The sequence below is a fragment of the Gambusia affinis genome, linkage group LG13 (assembly GCF_019740435.1).
Source record: "Gambusia affinis linkage group LG13, SWU_Gaff_1.0, whole genome shotgun sequence".
Taxonomy (NCBI): domain Eukaryota; kingdom Metazoa; phylum Chordata; class Actinopteri; order Cyprinodontiformes; family Poeciliidae; genus Gambusia; species Gambusia affinis.
The window spans coordinates 20,405,461-20,432,523 of NC_057880.1; the positions used below are offsets into that span (position 1 = coordinate 20,405,461).

A 27,063-nucleotide genomic window follows, 5' to 3' on the forward strand; every position below is an offset into this window, starting at 1 on the left:
TAATTGTTGGTGTGTTTCTAACTTTTTTTGTTTTATTTTATCAAAGCAGGTCTCTCTTGTAAATGAGACCCTGGATTATAAAGATTAAACCTCTATAAATACAGGTGAAATTAATATTAATTCATTTTGATTTATTAATTAAGGAGAAAAGTGAACACAGCCTTGTTCGCTTTCAATTATGCAGAAAACATTTAAAATCCTTCTTTCATTTGAAAAGTAAACGTTCTCGACTAAATCCCTTCGAGTTTTATTTCATTTTAAAACTTTCTGCATCACCTTGGTGTTGTCGAAGGCTAACAGCAACGTCCTGCCGTTGGTCAGAAATATCTCCACTGCGTTGTCTCTCAGCTGCCACCATCGCTTGTGCACCTCCTTGATTTCCTCGTACGTCCAAGAGAAAGACGGCGCCTCCGTCTCGCCCTGAAGGGTCTATTCAAACAAAAAACCCATTTAGATTTGAGCGAGTCAGCGGAACATCAGTCCACTAACTCGTCCATTTACTTGGTTATCGTGAGCATCAGCGGCGTTGTCCTCCACAAAGTACATCCCAGACTTTCCTGTGAGGAAGAGAAGAGTTAGATTCAGAGAACGTTTGCTCTTTGTGTCTGTGCCTGCACTGCAAAACCACCAAATCATAGCAATTTTCTTTGCCTACTATTTATTGCAGACATCTTAATACACTTGAAATAACACAAAACCAACTTATAAATAACTTTTCACACATGATTTTAATTTAATTTCTTATTAAACTATTTAAGGCCTAAATTTAAAATCTCTGCCTCATTATTTTTGCTTACTTTAATTTTACACAGTTCTTTAAAAGTCCTGTGAGTAAATATATTAACCCATTTATCCATAACAACTGGAACTTTTAATATGCAGCAAGTTATTTTCGCAATTTACCGTCTATTAAAGGATTGTTTCATCAGATTAATTTCACTTCCTGCTACGGCAGGGAGTGAATTACCGTAATAACCTGATATCGTCTGGAAAGCGCAACGTCTCCTCTTTCAGAAACTGTTGGAATTGTTCAGATAACGCAAAGTGTGGCAGAATTATGGTACTGCAAATTTGGCTGGATTGTCGCCGATCCGTTCGGTCTGGAAGGGTTAATGGAAACAGAAATCTCAAAATTGTGTTTTTGGGACAAAGATTTGTGCATATTTGTAATGGAAATGCAGCTACTTAAAATAAGACATCTCTGTCATTTTATAAGTGAATGATCTGCCAGTGGACCTAGTACTTTTTCATCAATATCAAGGAATTATTGACTCTAAACAAACTCCTATATCTTGCTGAAAAGCATTTTGTAAATTAGTTTGGTTTTATTTCACATGTACTAAGACATTTGCACTGGAAACTAAACCAAAAATACTTGGTAGTATTTTGTGTTTTTGCAGTGTGCAGCTGCTGTTAGCGACGGTCAGCGTTTTACCCAGCAGCAACTCTCCCGCCGTCTCTCTGGACGGGGCGACGCTGGTGCATCGTCTGGTGAACCTGAGAACAGAAATAAATTTCTTCAACACCTGAGATCAACTGAGCATTTAGAAAATCAGTGAGCTTTACCTGATGGACTCGCTGGTGGCTTTGTCCTTAACAGTAGAGGAGAAGAAGGAGTGAGTTTTGTCCTCAAACAGGAAGGACAGAGGAGGCTTCACTGTTTCTGATAACAGGACAGAGATCAAAGGTTTTAAAAAAATGATGCAGCAAAAGCTTTGGAAGAGGAACTTAATCAGAGTTTAATCACCCTCAGGTTTCCGTCTGTCTTTGAGCAGGTATTTGTTCGGTATGGTGAGGTAGCACCGCTGCAGCCGCCGTCGTTCCCGGTTCGGCCCTTCAGTGGGATCCAGCTGCCACGACGTCGGGTAAGACGTCTGGTCGTACCAAACGGCTCTGAAACACAAAATAAACCCAAATTTTACTTCTTACAAAGTCTGGAATGCCACTGCAGTTTCTGCAGTTTTCATTTCCAAAATGCTCAGACGTCCATGTCGTTTATGGACAGTTTGTGACATCAAAATACGACTGTTTTAATTAATTTGGTCTAATTTTGTGCAGTATTTATTGATGTTCTATAAGCTTTGAAAGTAGGATTGAAAAATTATTAATAGATAACTAATTTAGGAATCGATTAAGACTTAAGAAAAAGCTAATTGCTGAAAGAACAACACATTCAGAGCAGCAGTTAAGCCAGAATGGTACAAATATATGTATATTTGATATCTAAGATAAAAACAATCCTTTGTAAATCTGTTCTACCTAAAACCTCTCAGGTGGCATAGTTTTTGTTTCAAATTATATGAGATAAAACGTTTTGCTATGCAGAAGAGTACCTGGAGAGAAAAGACTTATGTACAGGGAGAACCCAGAAAACACAAAACAGTTCAGTTTAATTAGCTTAAAATAAAACAATATATCTTGAACTAGACATCATGTTCAGTGTGAAAATTACTAAGCACAGTTAAGCAATAATTCTTTTCATAAGGTCACATTTTTATGTTTTGGAAAATTTGTCTTCAATACATCATTTAATTTTTTCTGTACTTCAGACTTTTTAAGACAGTTAAAAATAATTTTAAAATGATATAATCATAAAATCAGCTCAGTTTCTGTAACCAACATTTCTAAAGCGAATAAAGCTGTTTAGTTCACCCACCGGTCGTGTGTGAGCTGCTGCACCAGCTCCTGCCAGTGGCGACTGGCGCTCAGGTCGGTCTTGTACAAACCCCTGATGTGCTGGATGACTTTCTTCCTCTCCATGCCTTGCCGTAGAGACACATTTTGGGTAATATCAGCCGCAATCTTGGAAATATCCTTGGATTTCCCATCAAGCCTCTGAATTAGGCTGAACAAGAATAAGAGAGAATTAAAAATAATCCTCCACCAACATTTTTTTCTGTTTAAGGCTGCAGTTTGTAACATTTATAAAAAGTACTTTCCAATATGTAGTGACAGTATAGTAGGAGAGATGATCTGTGCTAATAAGAAACAACCAATCAGAGCTCAGAGGAAGGTCTTAGCGGTGTCAATCATGCCCTTGTGTCTGCCGCTCCCTTACTCTCTGGTACGATACAGCTATCAGCAGAGCTAAGGCTAGTTAGCACTGATAATGTTTTTTCTGAATTGTTGAGTTGTTTTTCCTCCACTAGAACATTTAGCACGAAGTTCACAAGGTTGATTGACGGCGCTAATATTTTCCTCCTTGTTCTGATTGGTTGTTTTGACCGGGAGCGGTGCATTTCTTCAGATGGCAGTAGCAGGACTAGGAGGTGGTGAAGGAGACCAATCTTTTCACAGATTATTTGTGTCATGTTATACATGAAAAAATAAAAATAAAATAATAAAACAAGACTCCCAACTTACTTTTTCTGGGTGTTTGCCATTTTCTTTTCCCATGCAGCTTTGCTCGTCTTCTCTTCTGCTTCAAACTTCATCTTTTCCTGCATCAATAAAGCAGAATTTCTTTAATATTTCTGATTTTAACGGTGAAATAGTGACGGTAATTTCCACCCTGGAAGCTCCCATCTTCTCCTTCACAATGACAGCCTTTACCTCCTTTATAGCCTTGAGCAGGTCGTGTTTGTGCGGCGCGTTGAGTGGGATGCAGCGATGGCCACAAAGCTTCAGCGAGGTCATGAAGACACCCACGGCGCTTTGCTCGTCCTTCGTCAGCTCGTCTTTGTGATCATGCAGCATCTCGAACAGGTACAGGCTCAGTTTCGGCCCGTGCTGAGGGAAACAGAGTTTCAGGGTAAAACCCAACGTCAGCAGCTCAAAGGAATAATCAAGGAGAAGCGAGGGTTTCTTATTCACCTCTAGTCCTGGGCTCAGGCTCTCCTTGAGGATATCTATATGCTTGTGATCAAACACAAACCCAAGTGCCTCCTTTCTGTCCTGCAGTGGAAGCGAAGAGCTGAGCATGTGGACCAGGAGGCGGCCTATCTGCACTCTAAAAGTATCCCTGCAGGACCACAGGATCCGCCGCCACTGATGGTTCGGGGCTCCGCCACGACCCGTGCTGCTCTGCTTCCGCACGACAAAAACAATTAGTAGACAGAAAATACAGAAGATCTCTGACACAGAGAAAAAAATGTTAGCGGTGGAGAAAGTGCTGGAACTCTGTACTTAAATGTGACTTATTAGATTTACTTGAACAGGCTAGGAAAGGTGTGTGGGCTACACAAAACATTCATTACACTTTTATACACAAAATTGCACTTAGACAATCAGATTTTAGTCTGCTAAGTCGCAGGTAAAAATGGCTGCAAACAGATGCGCCATTATGCAACCATACATCTTTCAAAAGCTGCACAACCAACAAGAATCCAGCAAGTGGTTTCTGAATGGTAGGTCAACAACTAAACATCTGTGCTTTCCTGCAGCCATTGTACAGCAAATACAGCATTAAAACTAGCTGACCAAATGTGCTGGAGCTCCGCTTGGGTTGCTAAGTAATAATAGGGATGTTTTTGAAAAGGCCCATTTTCCACACACTAAACAACATGAACTTACTGGCAAAACATGGACAGATTTTTTTTTTAAGCACTTGGGCTCTTTTTAGAAGCAGTAGAAACCCAAGTAATAATTGTTCCTCTTTCTGTAAAAGTATAAATAAACAAACTTATGTATGAAAAAAATGTCTTGTTGCAAGTTTAATAATTTGCAGACAAAACTACAAATTTTTCAACGTTAAAGAATTATTTTTACTTAAAACAAGCTCCTATTTCTTTCTGAAATGTTACTGTATGTCAGTTTTGTCGCATTTCAAGTGCACTAATGTAATGCACTAGAATCCAGACAAAAAATACTCTGTAAGATTTTGTGTTTTTGCAGTGTAACTAAAGCACGGATGCTTTAGTGAAAAATGGAACGAAGTAAAGTTCTCATACCAGGTTGATTTTGATCCCGTCCATCATGAGCTTCAGGATGTCCTTCTGAAAAGTCTTCTTGCTGGCATGTGGAAGGATAAAAGGAGTTGGAGAGTGCGGGACGGAACATGACCCGCTTTCGTCGTGCGCTTGATCCCCCGGATCTGGCGAAAAGATGTGGTGGTCCGGAGGGTCCGGGATGTTCAGCAGGTCGAATAAATCCTCACTCACGTCTGAAAGAGGGAAACATTCGAACAGAAACCAGGATTATATGACAGACGGGGACAATTAGAGGGGAAAACTCCGAGGATCAGACAAAGTTTACCGTAGTAGATCAGTCTGTTGACGGCCAGAACCACAAGCCTCTGCAGCCGTTGGACAAACTCAGTCTCGCTGGCACGGATCGGGTTTTCCTGGCTCATCCTCCTCTGCATCATCTGGTGGAGCTCATCGCTGGCGACAGAACGCATCCGCATCAGGAGAGAGTCCGTCTGGGCCAGAGAGAACCGGCGCCGGCCTGCAGGGGGCAACGCTAGCAGTGAGCTCAGTTGGTTACAATAACCTCTGAAGAAAGAGTCTGACTGAAATATTCAGACATTTTGGATTTGCTCACATTTGGTCTCATTACAACCTAAAACTTCAATTTATTTTTTTATTTAGTTAAATATGATAAACCAAAATAAAGTAACGCAAAATAGTGAAGTGGAAGAAAAATTATCTATTTAATTTTTCTTACAAATAAAAAGGTGAATAAATCAGGGAGGCTGAATTAAAATGCCTGCCACACTTTTCAGATTTTTATTTGCACTTCACAATTATGCACTACGTTGTGTTATTGGTCTGCAATTGGTTACAACTTAAAGAAAAAATTTGCTCATTTAGTCGCAATTGTCGTATGACTTTCTGAAAAAAAAAAAGTTTTTAAAAAATATCTATTTTAGGAAATTTCTTCTCACTGTTAAAGAACCAATGTTTTATTTATATTTTTAGGGTTTAAAATAAAGATAAAAATAAAAGAGAATACCTTTTCTTTGAAAAACAGTTCACAATGTATGAAAAAACAAATTGAAGATATATTTCTGTTACTTCTAATGTAATTTTTTTGTAAAAATCCAGTACATCTACAGCAGAAAAAAATCTAAATGGTTAAAAACCTGCATATTTGTTATATCCATATTTAAAACGGATATAAAAACAAATATAATAACATTTGTAGCTAAAGCTATTAACATTGTGGAAAGTGCTAAGAGCCAAAGGTTGCAGACCAATGATCAGCTACACAAAATTTCAATTAAATAAAATGGATGTTTGTGGTTCCAACAGGAGAAAATGTAAAGAAACAAAAAAAACACGTTTGAGAGTGTGAATACTTTTGTGAAGCACTGAATAAGTTTCCAGAGAAGGATCTTCCAAAAAGGAGGATGATTATACTGCAAAAACGCAAAATATCACCAATTATTTTAGGTTTAGTTTCTAATGCAAATATCTCAGTATACATGAAATAAGATAAGCAAAAAGAAATATGGCCTTTATTAAGTCAATAATTCCTTAACATTTATAAAAAAGTACTAGTTATGAGTAAAATAATCTGACATTTTCGTCATATTATTGTGGAATTTTGGAAAGTTACGTGTAAGTTTATTTTGTGATATTTGCACAAGAAACTAAACCAAAAATTCTGTGTTTTTGCAGCGGTGTCTATTGAAATGCTTGACACTGACTCGTGTAAGCATTCGACTCGAAAGCACCAGCAGCAGCTGAGGATGCCGGGCAATATTAAACCCTAAAGAGAGGGAAAGGGTCTGAGTTCACGGCAAACACGGGAGAGATGCTGGACTGTCTCCACTGTGGACTGAGTCCCAGCTACCTGCATCACAGTGGAGCATGTACGACGGCGTGCCGGTGGGGGAGGGGAAAGGGGAGTCCTGGGACAGGAAGCTGAAGGGGGAGGGCATTGGGATTTGGCCATAGGAGCAGTAGTGCAGTCTGGGGATGCGGGGGATAATGGAGTCTTTCATGGCAATGGAACCTTAAGAGCAGGACGACACGAGGATCAACAAACCAACAGATGGAAAAAACCTTTAAAAACACGCATCACGTCTGCAGCGTTCACCTGCTATGCTCTTGCGCTTCTGATAGATGGCGTGATGCGGAGAGGTCGGCGTGTTAACAGCACTGCTCGGCTTCGAAGGCTCCTGGTTGGCCGTCGTCTTTATGAACTCGATGGCCGACTGCAGGACTCTGAACTGCAAGGCCACAGCCATTTCTGAAGAAACAGATTGAACATGCTTATTTTAAAAAGGTTTACCCCATGAGCCTCTAAAAAACACCTTAATTTTATGACTTCAGAGTTCAAACGGTTATCAAAATACTCATAAATGAAAAAGAAAACCCTGTAAAACCTGAGATTACAGTTAAGGAGAGCACAGCTACATTCAGTTTTAACATGAGTCTGAAACAACCAGATTACCGTAGTCGATTTTTGAAATAATAATAAACTAATTTAGTACTCGAGTAGAGACTAATAAAAAAGAACAAACAACTCAGACCAGTAACTAACCCAAAACTCTGCAAGAATAATTGCCTGTAGCATTTAAGAGACAATAAAAAATCTATTTGTAAATATGTTTTACCCAAAACTCAAGTGGCATAGTTTTAAATTCTGTACAAAAATAAATGACTACCGTAAATCTTCTATTAGTCATTTTTGTCGAATCATTAATCTTCTATTTCAGGTTCTCTATACTGGTGTCAAGTTGAGCAGAGAAGGTTGAACTTTTCACATTTTGATGTTAGAAGTGTTGCTAGAAGTGATTAAGTGTACCCTAAAGAATTGCTGTTATTTTATTTTAGGCAGCAAAATGTTTGTTTTCAAAATTAAATAAAAGGAGCTGAATTGTTTATGTGCATTTTTAATGTATTTCTAATATTTTCTACTAAAAAACTGATTGAAAAATCAGCAAAATGTCCCAATTTATTTATCTGATTATTGGATTAATTGTCAAAATAATAAAAAAAAGTAATTAGTTGCAAAAGTTAAAAATCTTATTTTAAAGGTAAAATTGACAGGAAAGAAATACTCCCAGACAGTCAATTTATCAGCAGCAAAATGAGATCTCTCTTCTACTTTTTAACGTTTTCACTCTGAGGTTATTTTAGTTTCTTTTTGCAGCAGAACCCGGCTGCTCGGCTTCGTCCTCCACAGCAGAACGCAGATGAGAAGCCCGGCTTGCTGTCCTGATGTGCGCTGAATGCTAGAAATGCATCCCTCACCTTGGGTGCGTCTCATCTTGCTGGTTTGCATGAAACCCAGCAGGGTAATGAGGTCTTCGATGATGCGGAAGTATTGGGACCCCGAGGAGCTGCAGGAGTGGATAGTCACAGCGACTAGCATCTGCTGGATGTCACACACCACGAGCTTGTAATCATTCAGGGGGATACTGCAGAATGGCGAGGTAGAAAGTGGAAACAAAAAGCACACAAAGTCATGCGATGCAGAGCAGCAGAAAGAGGATTAATGATTTCATGCTGTGTTACAACTTCTCGTCTGTTCTGGCTGCCTTACCCATTCTCCATGCCGTTCAGGGTAGAAAGAGTGTTGAAGAGCACGTAGAGAAGCCCGTGGTCCAGCAGGATGTCTGCCAGCTTGGGGCAGGCATTGACAAGCTGCAGCAGCATACAAAGGATGTTGTGCACCAAGGAGTTCTCATAAAGGGAGTTCTCAATAAGACCCAACACCGGGATGATGCAGCGCCTTCTGAAAGGTGAGATATTTTCCATTTCCTCCAGGTCAAGACTGTGGAGAAGGATAAGAGGCGGTATTCACAAACATACAGCTCCAGTGAGAGTGATCAATGCACTCAATGTGAGGACTGGGTGCAAAATCATTTTTCGAATCTTATTTTTAAAGTGATGATTCCATTAAAAAAATACATTTTAAAAGCAAGAATGGGGTAAAAATGTTGTTATAGATGTTATAATAAGACACATACTATTTAAAAATATTCTAGTTCAGGTATCAGTGGCTAAAGCATAAGGGCAGATCTATGCTGGCTAATTCTATGCTTTATTATTTATTTTACATTATATTTAGAATTCCTAATTGCAAGAAAATCTGTTGCAGTTTATTTCTTTATTATTTATTTGGGATATTATACTCCTAATTACCTTGACTGAACAAATTAATGCTGGTTTCACATGTTTGACCAAATTATTGGCGTTTTTAAGATAAGTTAACAGTATCAGTATCAGAAGTGAAAAAAGTCGATCGGTGCATCCATGGTTATAATCAACAAAACCATCTTCTGTAGAAAACAGTCCTGGTTAGACAAGACAATGATTGAGGTATTTAATAGTAAAAAGAAATGTGTTTGAAGGAGCAAAGGTGACGCTTTTAAACTTAAACGAATGCTCCTACCAAGCAGGGTGGTGGTAGTATCATGCTTAGGGGTTCTGTTGACTCACTCTTCTTCTAGGCCCATGGGCCGCCCAAACAGCATCTCCAGGAAGCACTCCAGCAGCCCCTGGCTGCCCTGGTGGATGTACAGCTGGTTGGCCAGCAGCGAGAAGCCGTGGTTCTTCAGAAACTTCTCCTTCTGCTCTTTGAGAGCTCTACTGAAATAGGCGTCCAGGAGCTGGAAGCAATTAAGAGAAAAATATATATATTTAAACTACGGCTATCGATGCTAACACCTTATTACATGGGATTAATCAAAAAATTTTTTATTAAACTCTCCCGTGGAGGCAGCGCGTTACACGGTCTTGTACTGCGGTCAACAATGTAGAGTCGCATAAATGAGCAAGGAGAGTCACATTGATGTGGCTCAGTGGAAAATTTAAAATAAAACAAAAAAAAAAAACAAGCCACGGACATTTGGATAATGATGAATTATCCTTCCACTATGGCTGAACAATAAATCCATAACTATATATTGTGATGGACACATGATCAATATGAATAAATAAAACATCTGATAGAAAATGTCATATTCATTACATAGAATATTCATTCACTCAGATTGATGCTTGATTTGAAATGTTATGGATTATTACTGGATTATACTCCAGTTACCCCGCCACCGCCATTCAAAATCTGATCCAGAACCGCACTGAACTTTGGGAATGTAGGCAGAGGAAAGACTTTAGCTGCTCAATCTCTCAAACTAAGCTAAACAAAGTTGGTGGCGGTAGGAGTCTCGTACTTTCTGAACCATTTGAAAGAAAGTTTGTTGCAGTTTGACCTTGTTAACCTGTTGTTTTTGTTAGTTTCAGTTTCTTTATTTTACATCGGCTGTTGTAGTCCTAATTGCCCTGACTGAACAAATTAAAGTTGGTTTTAGATGTTTGACCAAAATTGTGACGTTATTGATGTATTTAAATGTGCTGTACTGGTGCAGACCTAACAAATATAAATCAGTACATTTATGTCCATGTTTCAAAACAGAAACATTTTAAGTCAATTCAGGACTGTTTTTCTGATCGGTATTGGCTGATACCTAACCTCACTGTATCTGTTTCTGTAGCGGTAGTAAAAAAGATGGTGGGTGCATTCCTGCTTTAAACCACAATAGTCCAAATAACAGGAAGCAGATTTGGATCCACCTTCATGACGCCTTGCTGGATGAGCGGTGAGGGATGATTGACCAATACGATGAGCGCCTCTGGCTGGATCAGCTTGTCCATGACCTCCTCCAGCATGAGGTCGGGCAGCAGCAGCAGGACGCCTCTCAGGAGATCATAGAGTCCGCAGCAGATCAGGACCAAGCAGTCCTCCGTACTGGACCTGAGAGATAAAACCAGTTATAGTACTGACTTTATTAAACAGGGGGGTTGTTTTTGCTGTATTGACCTGTCATTAGCCTCCGTCTTGCTGTGCGTTCTGTCGGAGCCAGGCGAGTACGTGTAGTTTTCCCAGTCTTCAGGCATCGAAGCTCGGTCGGCTGCACTGGGCCAGCGGGCGACCGCCAGCGAACCATTAGAGAATGGGAAGGCCAGACCCAGACTGGTCAGGTTGCTGTGGCTCCTCTGGAAGGACTGGATGCCCTTCAGGCTGTCGGGGCGACGCAGCACCTCCTCACTGGCCCAGTCCTCTGATTCCACCCCCCCCACGCTGCCGTCCGCCAGACTGTCAACTTCCGCTGCCTCGTCCCGCTCCTCCTCCACGCTGATGGATGGCGTCTGTGGCCCGCCGCCCTCCCCCGCGTCCATGGAGTCGCAGATCGTCTTGGCGGACTCGCAGCTGCTCAGGAGCTGCTCCTCGCCTCCAACCTTCTTGAGGGTCTCCGTGCTGCCGAGAGCCTGGTGGGAGGCCAGGGAGATGTTGTCGCCCTCGCCCGCGTCGCTCGAGCTGCCGTGGCCGACGCGAGGCGTCACCAGAGGCGAGGAGTACAGAGACGGAGCCGCACTGGGAGGCCGTAAGGACTGATCATCACCTCCGTGTTCAGGTGAAGGAGCTAGAAGATGGCCTGGGAATGATACCAATTCACCTTTTCAGGTATGCTGTGTAAGACTTCAGTATAAAGTTGTCAAATCTTTGCTCATGCTAATAATAATTTCATTAATTAAAATGAAATAATTAATCATTATTTCTCATGATTAATTAATTTACCTGACAGTTTATAGAATCTCAAAGACATTTTGCTGGACTATTTCACTGTGAAAGTAGCTAAGCTTTCTCTTTTCTATGCAATCATACAAAAATGCACCACAAATGGTATCAAATCTCGATTTTGATGCTTCTTCAGTCTGCAGAATTTCCATGTAAATGTGGGAGATTTCTGCACCTACACCATCAGTTTAATTCATACTGTACATGAGAAAACATCATCAGTGTTTTAATCAGCAAAATAGGCTGATGCAGAGGGTTTTTTTAAAGACCTTGCCTAGAGATCAGTTTGGTGAACAGTTATTTGTTCTGTGTAAATATGTCAGTCTGAAGCAATTATGCTAACAAAATCTACGAATTGTATTTTCTTTTTTTTACCTTCACTGATGACTGAGCTGATCCCAAAGGCTCTGAAGCATAACGTTTTTAACTTAATCCTAAGAAAGCTACAACTCTCATTTTCTCCCAACAACTTGCCCAATGGTGCAATTTGGGGGTGTGTGCTCTAACATCAAGCTCAGAACCTTTTCTATACAATGTGGCTTTAATTTCCGTCATTCCTTCAGTGAATTGTACGATGGAGTATTAGGATCAAGCTACAAGAATTTTTGCTTATTTACAAGAATATACTCATAATATTTGTAGAATAAAGATATTATTTTACCACAAGAATTTATGAGAAAAAAAACAGTTTTAATGTGAAAAAAGTATGGTTAATTTTTCATGTTGGACTTGTCATTCTCCTAATATTACAACTTATTATAAAAATGTCTAAGCCTGACCCTTATATTTTGTTGTAGAGTTGACCTGATTTCCAAATCCAAGTGAACAGAAACTGTAAAACACAACCGTCAAACAAGATGGCTGCCCTGCTCAGAGTGCTGATATCTCTCTGAATGACGAAAACCCAGGGAAAGCACTGGTGAACAAAATCCAGATTTTCCAAAAATTATGTGTTCAAAACTAAAAATGCGATTAATCGGTAGAATCAATGTATTTCCCAGCTGTAGAACAAACTGATCATTTGTACTTAATGCTGTAGAGCAGCGTGGTGACCTGCAGATGTACCTTCACGTAGGCCGTCAGCGAAGACAGTCGGGGAGAGAGACATGACAGAGCTGCTGGCAGACCGTCCTCCGCTGTTGGAACGTCTCAAGTACATAATGGACTGCACCTTTTCCTGGTACAACTTCCCGTCTGAGAAACATCAAAGAGAGCTCAGAGCTTTGAATCACTAAGGCTTTGATTTAAAGGGCCAGTATCATGTGTTTTAAAGGCATTCAGTGCAATTTTACATAATTTGTTTCAATATTCTAGCAATTATTTACAATTTACAGTCCATCAAAAGAGTGTTTTATCAGACTAAAATGAAGAAAAACTTGCTTCTTGCAATGGCTGGAGTGAAATTACCGTAATAACATCATATTGGTTGGAAAGTCCAACGTCTCCTCTTTCAGAAACTGTTGGAATTTTTCAGACAGTGCAAAGTATCGTGCAGTTACGGTATTGCAAAGTTTGCTTGTAAAAGTATGTTGTGGCCGACACATTCAGCCGAACAGAGTTAATCAATTTAGCAACGGTTTTAGCATTATATGAGAAGTAGCTGATATAACGAGCTCAGTAAATGTTTCACCGGGTGGTTGCTAATTGCTGTTAGCTAGTCTGAAGGAGCCGAGTGAGGAAGTCATGGAGAAGTGCTGCTCTGTGAGGCAGAAGCTTAGAAACTGCAGCTCAGAAGAAGGAGGGGCTAGGTCTACTCAGGCGTTTTGCACAGCTGAATGGTTGCCACGGAGATTAAAGGATTTCTCAAACAAGCATGAAAGAATCAAAGCACTCCAGGTATGTTTTTGAGGAGGGAATAAGATTAGAACATGACAAAGCTCAAAAAAGTTAATTTTATGTGATACTGCCCCTTTAAAGGTGCTGCGTTCAGCTGGACCGCTTCCTTACCGATGTGCAGCGAGAAGTAGAAGTTGGATGGAGTGTGACAGACGTAGGTGTTGGTGGGCGGGTGAACGGCCAGCAGAAAGTTGCAGATGAGCTTCAGCAGATCCATGTCTGGAGGAGAGCCCAGCACTTCCTGGATGATTTTGATGAAGGACAAAGACACTTCCTGGGGGATGGACGTTAGATGGTCGTCCCGGTGCTCCTTAACAGAAACACATTCTTAGTAACAGCGAAAGAGAGGAAGTGGAGGCGACATTAGAGCTGCGTTATTCGGCAGGATCACCTGTAACACCTGGCAGGTGAGCAGGAAGCGATGCACAACTTCAGCGTTCAGGAACTGGCGGATGTTGTAGACCTGATGCGGGTGATGAACCCTGATGAGGATCTCTAAAGCAGCAAGCAGTGTTTCCCACACGCCACACTAACAAATAAAACAAGAATATTAGGCTACTTTTAAACACACTGTGATTTTATTATTAGGCACAATTTATCTGCATTTAACCCAAACCGTAGGGCTTAAGATGAAGGCAAGAATCACCCTCCATCTTTATAAGTCTTGAATAGAAATATTTTAATTAAATTGTCAAAAGAAGAGGAAATTTACCAGCTTTAAACACTGAATGCTGAATCTAAAATATTCAAAATTGTTCTGTGTTGTGCAAATATAATCAGAGTTGGGTAGTAAGTTACATTTACTTCACAAAAACAGATTGATGCTGAAGCAAAGACAGGAGGAAATATCAATATATTTTCAATTAAATTATTGTAGACCTCATGACTCCATCTGAGTGGATGACATTTACACTCCAAGGAGCCTTGTCAGGGTTGATATAAGTCTGATCTGTGACCAGCCTCACTGCAGTGGTCGTAAATCTTCAGTCCTCTAGGACTCTGGAAGCTACAAGCGTAAAGTCTTAAACGTTAGCAGAGTTGAGTAGTAAATTACATTAACCTCAGTAGCGTTTTGCAGAAATGTATTTTTAAGAGTGTACTTTTTACTTTTACTTGAGTAATTTTCTTATGAAGTATCACAACTCTTAATTGAGTAAAATTTCTGGATATTCTACGCACTGTGAGTAACTTCACTGAATGAAGAACAATTCCGTTTTAACCAAAAATTCACCAGACACAGATCTGCAGTTTTTGTTAAAGTTTCATAACGGAGCTAACAACCTTGAAAAGTGCAAAATGAAAATGTTGTGTCTCTCTTGAAAGTGTGGAAATTCAATGCAATTATTGCAACAAGTAGCTAAAACCTGAGTTTGTTATTTGATAAACACAACAGGATGGACTTTTTTTTACAAACAAGAAAACATATTACTATGTTACTACTACTACATATGCTAGAAAAAAAGAGGTTAAAAACCTGCAATTGTTGTTATATTTATTTTCAAAAACATTAGTTGGTTCATTGTCACTTGCAGTCATAGTTATTAAGAGCCATTCTTTAAGGTCCAAAGAGCCACTTATGCAGGTTTCAGATCCCTGCTCTGGAAGTTTTAGACTTTAGGACAAAACTGATGTCTATGTGTGCGTTCACCTCAGCCACGGCCCAAATCTTCCAGTCCAGCAGGATGTCAGACAGCAGCCTGATGTCCTGAACCACAGCCACAGAATCTGGGTCCAATCGAAACTGGCCGTCATCCCCCAGGATGAGGACCGGTCCACTGCAACAGCCGTCCAGCAGAGTCTACAGAGACAGGACGCGTCACTGTTCAGATTCATCAGGCACACACCGAAACAGATTGATGAAGAACCAAAGACAGGGTGAAAAATCAATATATTTCCAATTAAATTATTGAAGACCTCATGACTCCATCGGAATGGATGACATTTACACACCGAGCAGCCTTGTCAGGTTTGATAAAAGTCTGATCTGTGACCAGCCTCACTGGAGTGGTCGTAAATCTTCAGTCCTTTAGGACTCTGGAAGATTCAGGTAATAAAGGATACAAGTGTAAAGTATTTTTACTACATTGTACTTTTATCTTTTGTTTGAATAATTTTAGTATGAAGTCCCGCTACACTTCCTTAAATAAGCTTACTGCAAGGTTGTTTTAATAAAAAATTGACCAGATAAAAACACATACCTGCAGTTTTTGTTAAAGTTTCATACTGAATGAAATTGATTTGTAAAAAATGTTTCCTTTGCCTGATTTTGCTATTCTGTGATAATGTTCCATATATGAATCATTCTGTTTTTTAAAATACCAAAATCTCCAAATAACTTTATATTTTACTACAGCTGAAAATGTAATTTTTAAACATTAAATGATTGATTATCTGATCAGTTACTCAGTATTTGATTGACCTTTTTGTCAAATACTAGAGTAATAATTTTTTTTACTTGAGTTAAAATGTTTCAGTACTTTAACCTCCTCTGCCCATTACTAATTAAACCATATGACAAGGCTGAAGGGGTGCAACAAAAGATATAAAAGAGATTTAGTTTACAGCTTGAACAGAATAACAAAAAATGGTGAGAATAAATCATAACAGTAGCGCAGCATGTTTCCTTTCAAATTGTAATAATTACAAGAACGTGGCATCGCTAATCAAAACACAATAAAGGATGTGAGGATGTGTAAACCCAAAAGAGAGACATGCAATCAGAGGAGCTGCGGACGTCAGTGTCTCATCAAACCAGACGGAGTCGGTTTCAGCGTGGCTCTATTACACACACAGCCAGAGGGTCAAGTAACAGCGGGGTCACTGACACCGGCTCAGAGAGAAACCGGTCTGTTGCACTGGATCAGATTCACAAAAAACAACAACAACAACAAAAAGATGCAGCATAGAGGAACAGGAACAGCAAGGGGTTCAGGGTGCGACTCACTTTCAGCATATGATATCCTACGATGCATTTGGACTTGATGAGAACCTGATGGATCATGGAGTAACCATGGTAACAGTCCATTTCATGGATGCGGTGTTGGTTGTGCTTGCAGAGAGACAGTAGCACTCGCAGGGCCAGAGCCTGGGTATTCTCGCAGTCACTCAGCTCCACCGTCTGGACGATGCAAAACCCAGAGACAAGAAAGAGGAAAAGATAAAGAAAAAAATCCAGCTCACATTAGATTTTGAACAAAAAGGATGCACAAAAATATAACAAGCTAAAACACCGACAATGTTTTCACACTATAAAAGAAGCAGACCGGGATGATGTATTCAAATTGTCGGAATGAAATGAATATCCAGTTGCTCTGCAATGTCGATGCAACATTCGTTTAAAGCAGAAAATGTATTTTAATGCAATATTTCTGTCATCCTAATTCAAATTATTTGTTTATTTTGTTCAATAACCATGCAAAACGATAAATAGGCAGAACAAATGCATAATGGCAGCATTGTTCAAACTTTTGAATAAAAAATCGTCAAATTAAAATTAAAATAATTTCATTGTGAATTATTTTACCTTTACCTTCTCAGCAATAACAATACATGGAACATGTTTTTTTTTCTTCACTTTTTGGGTGAAATGTTTGCTGTTTTGTTAGTCTGAAAAATATTTTTTGCTGATTTTGTTTTTTCCTCCAGGGGGTCTTTTGTGGGCTCTAGTGTCCCTTGTGACAGGGGGGAAGAAATGCGGCAAATGTCAGTCAGGTCCGGGAATCGAACCCGCGACGGCCGCGTCGAGGACTCAAGGCCTCCAAATGTGGGCTGCGCTATCCCCTACGCCACCACAGCACACCCTGAAAAATATTTTTAAGGCTATTCTCCAAATAAATAAATAAAAACTTTTAAAAAACAACAAAAGTTACTTTGAAAATCATTTCTGTATTTAGCCATATTTACTGAATGAGTGTTACATACTATAATATTAAAACAAACACAAAAATACTTTGTGTTATAATAATACATTTTATTTATAATGCCCTTTACATCTCATTCACACACTGATAATGAAGCTACTGCTTAGTAGCCACAGCTGCCCTGGGGAGTCTGACAGAAGCAAGGCTGCATTTTTTCATAACTGTAAATAATCTGCACCATCTGTTGAAAAGTCAAATTTGTTCCATTCTTGAACCGCAAAAGTCCCCAAAAATCCCCTTGGACACCAGTGATGGAAGGTTAATAATAGAATTCTTAATTTAAAACACATTAAACTATTAATTTGTGCATTTGCATGTATATAAATCAGTTGCTCTACCTGTGCAAAAAGGAAAACAAAGTTCCCCGTCCCTCCGATCTTATGCAGGACGGTCTGCAGGCCGTGGGTTTTGGCGGGAAGCAGAGATCTAAATGCGTTAGCATCCAGCGAGATGCTCTGCACCTCTTTGGAGCTGAAGGGCCGCTGGGTGACGACCGTCTTGGCCTGACCTTTCAGCCTGATCACAGGCTCGTATATGGTGTAGACTCTTGGACTGCTGGGGGCGTAAACTATCGCCAAGCTCTCCTGTAAAGAAACAGAAAATGCTATCATAATTATCTCTTCTGTTTGGGGTAACTTCTGATATTTGATCTGCTTTGTATTAGCTAAGATCCAAACTACAAAGTCAGCTATGGGAGCATTTACACTTGCCATTATAATCTGCAAAGCTATTAACTAATCTATTAATATTTAATGTTCAGTCTCACTTAAATAGCTGCAGCATAACTGAAATAATTTTTTCCATGCGGGTGAAAATTACTTCCTGCCGTGTGTCATTACTGATCTCAGAAAATCAAAAAGAAACATTTCACCAGCACTTTTTAAAAAAGATGCTTTTACATCTGCCATGAATAAAAGTGACAGAATTGAACACACTATGCATCACCAAATGTTTTACTTACAACCAGCGCTGTTGTGTCAATGTCCTTGTTCTTCATCAGGATCTCTCTGACGTGTTCACACCTGAGGCCTTCCTGAGAGACAAACTTGGAGATTGAGCCACTTGACTTGCCGTATTTGCAGGGCATGATTGACGTGAGATCTGGTCCACTGGAGTAGAGGAAGAAGGCCTCCTCAGATCCTATCCTCGACCCTGACACAGGCAAGCACAAGACAAAAATAGTGAATCTTTATCTCTGTTTAGGGAAATCAGGTGCACCTTATGTTTTTAAGATGTTGTTTATTATTTTTCCCACAAAGAAAGTGCTTCCAAGACTAAATTCAATCAATGCTGGAGAGGTAGAGTTTGCATAAACACATCAGTTTTTAGCGACTTCAGTTTCGTTAACGTGAATCCTTTGTCAGGATACAGCAGATTGGCTCTACCACTAGAGAGCAGCAGTGAGGTCCGACTTTAAAGTGATGAAGTTTAAAGAATTAGGACATAAACTAACATGGGAATGTAATTTCATTGAGATATGACGCCTTAATGTCAAATTACAAGCACAAACTTTTATGTATTTTCTTGGGATTGTTTTTGGTGGATCAACCCAAAATAGTGTATAATTGTGATGAAGTGAGGGTCCCTTTACTCTGATATGTCGAAATAAATCCCAGTTTTATTTGCGTAGACTACTTTGGTTACGTAGAATACGGGCTGAATGTCAACAATTGTTTAATTTAATCTCAGTGTTAATCCAGCTGAGCAGTTAACAGTGTAAAGACGGTGAGGAAAAAAACCTCCTGAAGTTCCCAGTGAAGGGCAGAGAGTTGAAAACTAAGTGTTGATATTCTTATAGAGTTCAATTCCTGATAGAGGGAAGGCGCCGTAAATATAACAGGAGTCCTACCATTAAAGAGAAGCACTGTGCCCATGCTCCAACGTCCCGTCTCCTTCCCCAGCTCCTCTGATGAAACCGCGCAATGGCCCAACATGCAGAAGGTTTTGTTGCTGTCAGATGATAAACTGGACTTGCGAGGGAGAGTGTAGTCCAGAGAAGCTTCACATTTCCTTAATAAACAAATAAAAAAGCAACTTTAATATTTAGTAAGTAACAGAAGTATGGCTACAACTAACGATTACTTTACTAATCCATTATTTTAATGATTAATTGGATTAAAAAAATTTAAATCCGGCATCACTTACGTCTATTTTATGTAATATTAGAAATACATAAAACCACACATAGGGAATTAATAAAAAAAAACATTTTATTGCCTAAAATGTAACATCAAATCATTTTTTAAGTGTACGCCTGTTATTTGTAGTAAAGGATGCATATGGAGATAAAAAAAAAAGCACAGCTCATTCTCCTTGAATTATCAATAATTTGAAAATAAAAGATGCTTAATAGGAGATTAAGTAGTTTTGGGTAGAACATATTTAGAGACACGTTTTTTTTTTTTTTCTTTTTAATGCAGAATGTGCATCTTTTTAATACAGCTTTGGTTTAAACAGAGCTCTGTCTGTTATTCTTTCAGCAAATGGCCGTTTTTGAGTTTGAATAGCCCAGTTAACAATTAATCAATTCCTAAATCAGTTGATCATTATTTCAATAATCACCAGGATTAATCTGATTGATTGTTTAGCTAAGACACTGCATATGTCCAACAGGTTTTCTTACCAGATGCCACAAACCCACACGACAACGCGGCCGTGGATGTTCTTCTTGCCCTCTGGCTGCTGGCTGTACGTGAGGCTGAGGTGCTGCCACTGCCCTCGTTTGAACAATGCCTCGCCCGACTCGGCCTGCGCCAACAGCCCAGCTTTTATGTCGTCGTTCGGGTCTATGCAAATCCTGAGAGAGCAAAGAATTACAATGCATGAAAGTTCAGATCCTAGCAACAGCACACCTTAGAAATAGCAGCCTGTATGGAGATACCAGTGGAGATATAATAAATCACTACAATGGCAAGAATTTGGATGGAAAAACCTCATAAGATAAAACGTAAAACATTATGTTCTTTGGGGCTGTCTGATCATTAAAGATTAATGGAAGGAGATAAATAATACCTCAGTATTATTATTTTCAAGAGCTTATATATGCTTGCTTATATATTTTGGTAATATATAAGTTTCAAAACAAACAATTATCTAATATCTATTAGGAGCAAATAAATTCTTTTTACATAATTTTATTTTGTATTCCAAACATTGCAGTCTTTCTCTTGGAGCAGTTTTATTTATCATGATGCAAATGTGTATTTTTCTCCCTAAAGGTGACTTATTCTGCTTCCTTGAACAGGTTAGAATACATTTATGGCCTGTACAAAACATGTTCACAAATTTTTTTGCACAAAATCATTCTTGGATACCAGTAATTAGAATTTAGTCTGGTCAATTCTGCTTATCTTGAATTCCTTTCAGCTGCTTTAGGGCCTATTGTCATTTTAAATCGAAATTAGCTGCTGCTGGCCACGCCCCCCCAAACACAATGTTTACACTCAAACAGCATTACTAGAGCCTCCTGCACAACCAACAAGAATGCAGCAGGTGGTTTCTGGATGATACATTAACAATAAAACTCTTGTCTTTTTCAGCAGCCATTGTACAGTGCATACAGTAGTAAAACCAGCTGACCAAATGTTCTGGAACTCTGCTTTGGTTGTTAGGTGACAGGCGGAACTCTGCTGGAGTTACTAGGTAACGGGAAGTGCCTGCTGATTTTCTGATTAGCTAATTTTCCAGACACCACAAAGCATGAAGTTATTGCCAAAAAAACAACTGGATGGTTTTCTTTAAGCACTTTGGCTGTTTTTATAGGCAGTAGAGGCCCAAATACCAGCATTAAAATTGGCATTATTATATATTGTCTTTGAAATTTACTCACTTGGGAATCAATAACGATAAAAAGTAGAAATAGCAACTTATTCTGCGCAGATGGGCTGTAGATGACACTGACAAATAAATCTTATCTTATTCTGCACATAAAACCTTCATCCTCACCTGAAGGTGAGAGAGCCTTTGGAGAAGTCTGCCCACACTTGAAGCATCAGCGCCTTGGAGCCCATGGAGAGAACATGAACGAGGTTTTCTTCTGTTGACTTTGCTCCAGTCTGAGGTGAAGCATGATGGATCTCAGATGCAGGACGGACACTTTCTTCTGGAAAAGGAAGCAAATCTTAGAAACTGTCCATCTTTCAAGTAGATCTAGCATTAGAGAATCCCAACCTTTGTCGTCGCTCTTCTCCTCCAGCTCCGTCACCCTCAGCCACATAGAGGCACTAAAACCAGGGGCCATGTGGGGCCAGCAGTTCTGCCCCACAAGAGGTAGGTGGAGAGGGGCCGTGTGCCAGGGTGAGGACCAGACGTGGCGCGGTCGGTACTCTGGTTCCCCCTCCCGGTGACCAGGAGAAAGTTTCCCCTTCCAGAGCAGACTGACGGCTTTGCCTCCGGCAGCGGCGCTCTGCCTGGAGCCAGGGGAGGAGCCTCCGGGTGTTGAAACCCCGTGGAGTATCGGAAACGTCAGGAAGTGAAGAGGCTCCATCTCCATGTTGGCTTCGACAATTTGTAGGATACCCTTCAGTAATATAGCCTATAAACAAAGAAAATTAAAAGGTTGTGATAAGAGCACACAAACATCTCAGGTTTGACCTTTTATCTTTATTAGCTTCTTTACTCCAGGCCACTTTAAACCGCAAATGCCAGACTCTTAGGTCTTGCTAAAATAAGCTCCTATTTCCCACAGGCGACACCGAGGCATCTCTGAATATTAATATTTTTGTAACTTTAAACATTGCTACACCCAAAAAAGATTTCATCTTTTGCTTATTGTTATTTGTCACCTGGAACCTGTCATTTCAGTAGAATAATATAATAATCGAGGGTGCACAAACAAAAATATTTAAAATAATAAAATATTCTCCATTTAAAAATACAAGACTCCATGTTTTAATCATCTCCACACGGTGACATAGTTTTTATGCCTCTGATTAGATGTTCTGTCCCTCCTGATGGCTCTTCATCCAAAAAGGAGTTTGAGCCAAGCTCTGAGTAACAAGAACCAGCAAACACAACAAGAAAAAGCCTTCCTCAACAGGGTTAGAGCCAATACTGATTACCCTCAGATTTGATATTAACAAATGTTTGTTTTGTGTCTTTATATGCTCTGTTTGGCTGTGCAAATCCCTTACGTCCAACATAACTCCCCAAAAAAAAAAAAACTCCAACAAGCTTCCAAAACATTCCCCCCTTTTTTTTTTCATCCCCTTATATTAACATACTATGTATTCAAAATCTAAATTAGGTCATAAAACCTCTGTCCTCTGAATTCTGATAGATAAACTCTTAATAAGTCCCAACATTTAATTTTGTATTCATAAAACTTGTTCAGAAGTAGTGTGCAGAGAACAGGCAGTGTAGTAGTTTCGCATCATTGGTTACTACATTTTAGCTCCAATTAACATATTTTCATTTTTTTAATAATTTTTTTTCTTGTAGCATTGCATCAGATAGATTTCATCAGATTAATTTCCTACTCTGTGAGCTTGTTTACTGGCAAAGGCAATAAAGTGATTTTGATTTAATTGTTCATTAGCTGTTGTTTTTTTAAATTAAGGATTAAAAGTGTGTTAGTAGTAATCTTAAAACATTCTAGTTTTTTTTTTTATATGTGGGGGTTGTTTTAAAAATGGGAAAACAGATTAATAATTCGGATTGATTTTCGGTTTATAAACCTCCGTTTGGCATAGCTTAATAATGTAAGAAGCACTGAGAATATTCACTTGTTGGTAAAAATAAACATTTCACTTAAACTGAAGCTATGAACAGCTCTCTCCTGCAGGCTTCCAACCATACATACTTGTGCTAATGAGCTGCAGCGTCACATCTCTTCCGCACACTTTGGTGTTAACTGTGTGATGTAAAGAGGGCTCCAGGGCCTAGTATGGTGTTGATGAATTTCAAAGAACCATGAAGAGCGAAGGCAGTGACAGGAAACGCGTCTTACGCAGAAACTCTAGTTTATATTAATAAACTGAACTCGCAGACTGTGATCACAAGCTTGTGATCACAGTCTGTGAGTTCAGTTTATGCAGCCAGCTGGCTGCACGTAAGCAAACAGTACAGTGCTGAGTGACGGAGCGGTATTTACTGTAGGTGGGGTTTTCTCCAGGAAGAGGCGGATCAATAGAGCCAGCTCCTCTGCTGTAATGCGCTGGCTCACCATGGCAACCAGCAGGTCCACCAGCACCATCTGGCAATCTAAACACCAGCGATAAAGAACAGGAATATAAGAACAGTTTCAATTCAATCTACCAAGACAAGAACACTTAATCGTGTCAGTTTTATTGTCAAACTTGGCTTGCAAAAGTATTCACACCTCTTTAAGTTTTTCACATCATGTCCGGCTGCAACCACAAACTTCTGTATATTTTATTGCTGTTTCATGTGATAGATAGATCAACACAGTGTAGAACCTTACCATAAAGTAGGACAGACAGATGGTTCTCACTTTGTTTTAACAAATAGAGATCTGAAATGTGAGGCAGGAAATACAACTGTGGAGAAAAATTAAGAGTCCCCTGCGCTGAACCCCATTGAAAACCTCCTGGTTATTCCAACAAATGTTGATTTCTAAGTTAAAACATTTGTATTGTTGTTTCTAAATTAATATAAACTTCTTTGGATTATTTGAGGCCTGAAACCACCGCATCTTTTTCGTTATTTTGACCATTTCTCATTTTCTGCAAATAGATAAATAATTTTGGAGACATGTCGTCAGTAGTTCATAGAATAAAATAACAATGTTCATCTTATTCAAACATATACCTATAAATAGTAAAATAAATAAAAAAAACTGATCATTTTATGTGGTCTCCTAATTTTTTCTTCATCACAAACATCAAGAACTTTCAAGTATTTATTCAGAAATTAAGCTCTTTCTAAATTCAAGCATTTTCAATTGAAGCACCCATACAAACATTGAGATGGAGAGAGTCTGCTAATGTACATCTTTAGGTTTTGCCACAGATTATAAATTGGATTTACTAGGTCATTCTCTGGTGATGTATCAAAGTAAGAAAACTTTTGCAATGGATGAATCTTAAATAAACAATAGAAATTGCAAAATAAGTCCAACTCTACTTATTTTGGGTACAGATTTAGCCAAGTATCTAAGCAAAATATTATGCTTGAACTCTGGGGGTTAAGTTAAAACGTCATGTCTGTAAACTTTTAGACATGCTTCACAAAATGTTCTGCTGGATAAAAACATGACATACCTTTAAAGGAGGGGTCTGTTTGACTGAGGATGTTGTGAAAGCTACAAAGGATGGTTTTGACTCCTTCCTGTGAGAAACCAAAGGGAAGGGCTACGTCAAACCTGTGAGAGAGGTTTGTGTTGGCAGTGTACACCAACACAAAGAGGAAGAGGTGCTCAGTCTGACCTGGTTGTAGAGCAAGGCGGCGTTGCGGGGGTTGGCATGCATGACGTCCAGCAGGCTATGAAACACGTGACTGAGAACCTCCAGGTCCGGCGAGCCGGAGGCAAGAAGGCGCAACTCCATGGTGCATATCTCAGGGAACAGCAGCACGCCGCGCTCCGGCCCATCCTCCACCGCTGCCGCAAACTCACTCAGGTCTGCAGGCTCCACCTTCCCTACTGAGAAAACATCCAGTCAGCAGGGGAAGATAAAAATAAAAAAAAATTAAAAATCACAATCCAACAGATTATTAATTGGCCCTACAGACTAGCTGACACTATTAACACGAATAGCCTCCAGACTCCATCCTTTCCCAACCACTGATGTTGGAGGAAACTCATGGAAAGGAATTAGCCGGAGGTCTGCGCTCAGCCTTGGAGCAGTCTGGGTTTCCCCTCATGATTTACAGGATTGCAGCCCTGCAGCCTCTCACACGGCGCCTGGAACGTCCTTTTATTAATGAAGCTGCTCCTTCCCCTGCGCACATCTGCACTGCTAGCACAAAAACACATAAATACTGTCTTCTGTATATTTACAGTAAGGTCTAACAGTTTTCCCTGAAGAATGTATAGTGTAGAGAGTAATGCTTGTGATGTATTTGAATGTAAACAACACGAAATTTCTCTGCTTACAGCAGAAAATTTAAGACAGTAAAGCTTTTTTCTAGATATTCGTGATACTTATGTGTAAAGTTAAGATTGGAGACAAACTAGGCCTGCAAAATATGGCAAAAAAATAAAACTTAAGGTTTTTTTGTATCATATCCGATTTTAATAAATTTTTTCTCACCTTCTTTTCTAAAATAACAAATAAATGACATAAAATATTCTCAAGATGTGGCTTTTGCTTCAGTCATCCCTTCTGTGAGTTGGATGATGTCATGTTAATGCCAGATTACTATATTATTATAATTTTTGATCATTTACGAGAATGTAGTCATAATATTAGCGGAATAAAAATGCAATTTTATAAGAAAAATGTTTGAAAATGAGGAAAAAGGGTTCAATATAACAGCTTTGACGTGACCAGTTCATTTAGTAAATTCTTCGAAGTAAACAGTTGTCTGCACAATTGTTTCAATCTTCTGCTACAGATAATAATTTGAAGTTGATGTGTCAAGTATTTATATTAAATGTTGAATATTATCTGTGAAACTTCTACTGAAGTATAATTTCACAAGACACTCAACACTTATCATTTTATTTTTTTTGCTTTTTTTGTGTTGGAGTTCCCATGAAATGTCTTATTCTAACATTACAAAATATATTTTAATGGTAATATCACAACTTTTTCTCTCATATTATTTTGATCCTTTGACCATGTGAATATTATGACTTTTTTCTCTGAAAATGTAGCCTGGCCCTAATATTTTTTGCAGACCTGAATTCAAACATTACTGCCAAACAAGATGGCCGTGCTGACATCACTGAACTTTGGAACACAAATACATAAGTACACTGGTGAAAAAAAATTCTAACGTTCCAAAAAATTTTATTTTCCAAAACGGAGAAATTGATTAATTGTTCAATTTAAAACAGAATATAAAAAGCACCAAAATGACAGATTAAGTTGTTAAAAACATATTTTTGTCAGCAGTTTAACCCAAACCCCTGAAGGTCTGACAGTTTCATTAAAACTGTCATTAAAATTAAATGACGCTTACATTCTGATAAAATGCCCAATAAAGACGGCACCATTACTGCTGAAGTAACAGTGAACGACAAGTAAAAATCATATCCTAACACGTCTGTCACCTGCACGCTCTTTAACCAAAACTCCTCATTCTCCGTCCATTTACGTGTGTTTTTTCTTTTTACTTTATCAGAGATAATGGTTACACTGGGTAAGTTATTGGTGCTTTCAATACAGGTTGTGTAAAAAAAAAAAAAAAAAAAAAAAAAAGCTGCACTTTGCAACACAAGAGAAGTCGAGAAAAGAAAAAATTTAATGCATTCATGCCGCAAACAGAGAATTTGTTGGAACTCCTGCTAAAAAAGTGTCTAAAAAGCCTTAAGTTAAACAGAAAATGTATGGAAGAGCGAACCCTTAATTTAAGTAAATATTTTCAAAATCAGGTCTAATCAGCAGCTATAAAAAGTTTGACAAAACAAAGTTGAAAAATAAAAAATCTCCTAAGTTAAAATTTCAAAATAATTAAAAAATTCAACAGCTGATGAGAAAAAGATGTTTTGAGTTGCAGTAAATTTACTCTACACTCAGTATGTGAAGCAAAAGTACTTCAATAAGTGTGAATGTCTCATTGAGAGAAAAAGGCTCTTTATAAACTTTTAAGCTTTTGAAGAATCTCCGACATCAGTCATGGTTTTTCTAGAGAGCGAGCTGCTTTGATCTCGCATCCAAGTACTCACATCTGTGCAAATTATTTAAGAGTTATTTTGAAAGCCTGCAGT

General features: G+C 39.0%; 1 protein-coding gene across 9 annotated transcripts in view; it reads right to left on the reverse strand.

The window, feature by feature from the left end:
* lyst (lysosomal trafficking regulator) overlaps positions 1-27,063 on the reverse strand; it is a 73,334-nt gene that overhangs the window by 11,103 nt on the left and 35,168 nt on the right. For 4 of the 9 annotated variants that reach the window (XM_044136355.1, XM_044136348.1, XM_044136356.1 and 1 more), the window contains 32 exons: positions 24,617-24,831; positions 24,452-24,518; positions 23,323-23,432; positions 21,402-21,765; positions 21,177-21,333; positions 19,855-20,028; positions 19,081-19,241; positions 18,193-18,383; positions 17,570-17,815; positions 16,256-16,429; positions 14,960-15,109; positions 13,703-13,840; positions 13,423-13,621; positions 12,541-12,669; positions 10,717-11,332; positions 10,470-10,650; positions 9,333-9,502; positions 8,434-8,664; positions 8,142-8,308; positions 6,982-7,134; positions 6,736-6,897; positions 5,194-5,385; positions 4,890-5,101; positions 3,814-4,029; positions 3,553-3,729; positions 3,364-3,440; positions 2,657-2,845; positions 1,748-1,893; positions 1,567-1,663; positions 1,436-1,497; positions 502-557; positions 277-429 (listed from right to left, as the gene is read on the reverse strand). In XM_044136355.1, the coding sequence (XP_043992290.1) occupies positions 277-429; positions 502-557; positions 1,436-1,497; positions 1,567-1,663; positions 1,748-1,893; positions 2,657-2,845; positions 3,364-3,440; positions 3,553-3,729; positions 3,814-4,029; positions 4,890-5,101; positions 5,194-5,385; positions 6,736-6,897; positions 6,982-7,134; positions 8,142-8,308; positions 8,434-8,664; positions 9,333-9,502; positions 10,470-10,650; positions 10,717-11,332; positions 12,541-12,669; positions 13,423-13,621; positions 13,703-13,840; positions 14,960-15,109; positions 16,256-16,429; positions 17,570-17,815; positions 18,193-18,383; positions 19,081-19,241; positions 19,855-20,028; positions 21,177-21,333; positions 21,402-21,765; positions 23,323-23,432; positions 24,452-24,518; positions 24,617-24,831 (5,732 nt within the window). The remainder of the gene's footprint in view (positions 1-276; positions 430-501; positions 558-1,435; positions 1,498-1,566; positions 1,664-1,747; positions 1,894-2,656; positions 2,846-3,363; positions 3,441-3,552; positions 3,730-3,813; positions 4,030-4,889; positions 5,102-5,193; positions 5,386-6,735; positions 6,898-6,981; positions 7,135-8,141; positions 8,309-8,433; positions 8,665-9,332; positions 9,503-10,469; positions 10,651-10,716; positions 11,333-12,540; positions 12,670-13,422; positions 13,622-13,702; positions 13,841-14,959; positions 15,110-16,255; positions 16,430-17,569; positions 17,816-18,192; positions 18,384-19,080; positions 19,242-19,854; positions 20,029-21,176; positions 21,334-21,401; positions 21,766-23,322; positions 23,433-24,451; positions 24,519-24,616; positions 24,832-27,063) is intronic. The other 5 variants (XM_044136349.1, XM_044136350.1, XM_044136351.1 and 2 more) reach the window with 5 other exon arrangements.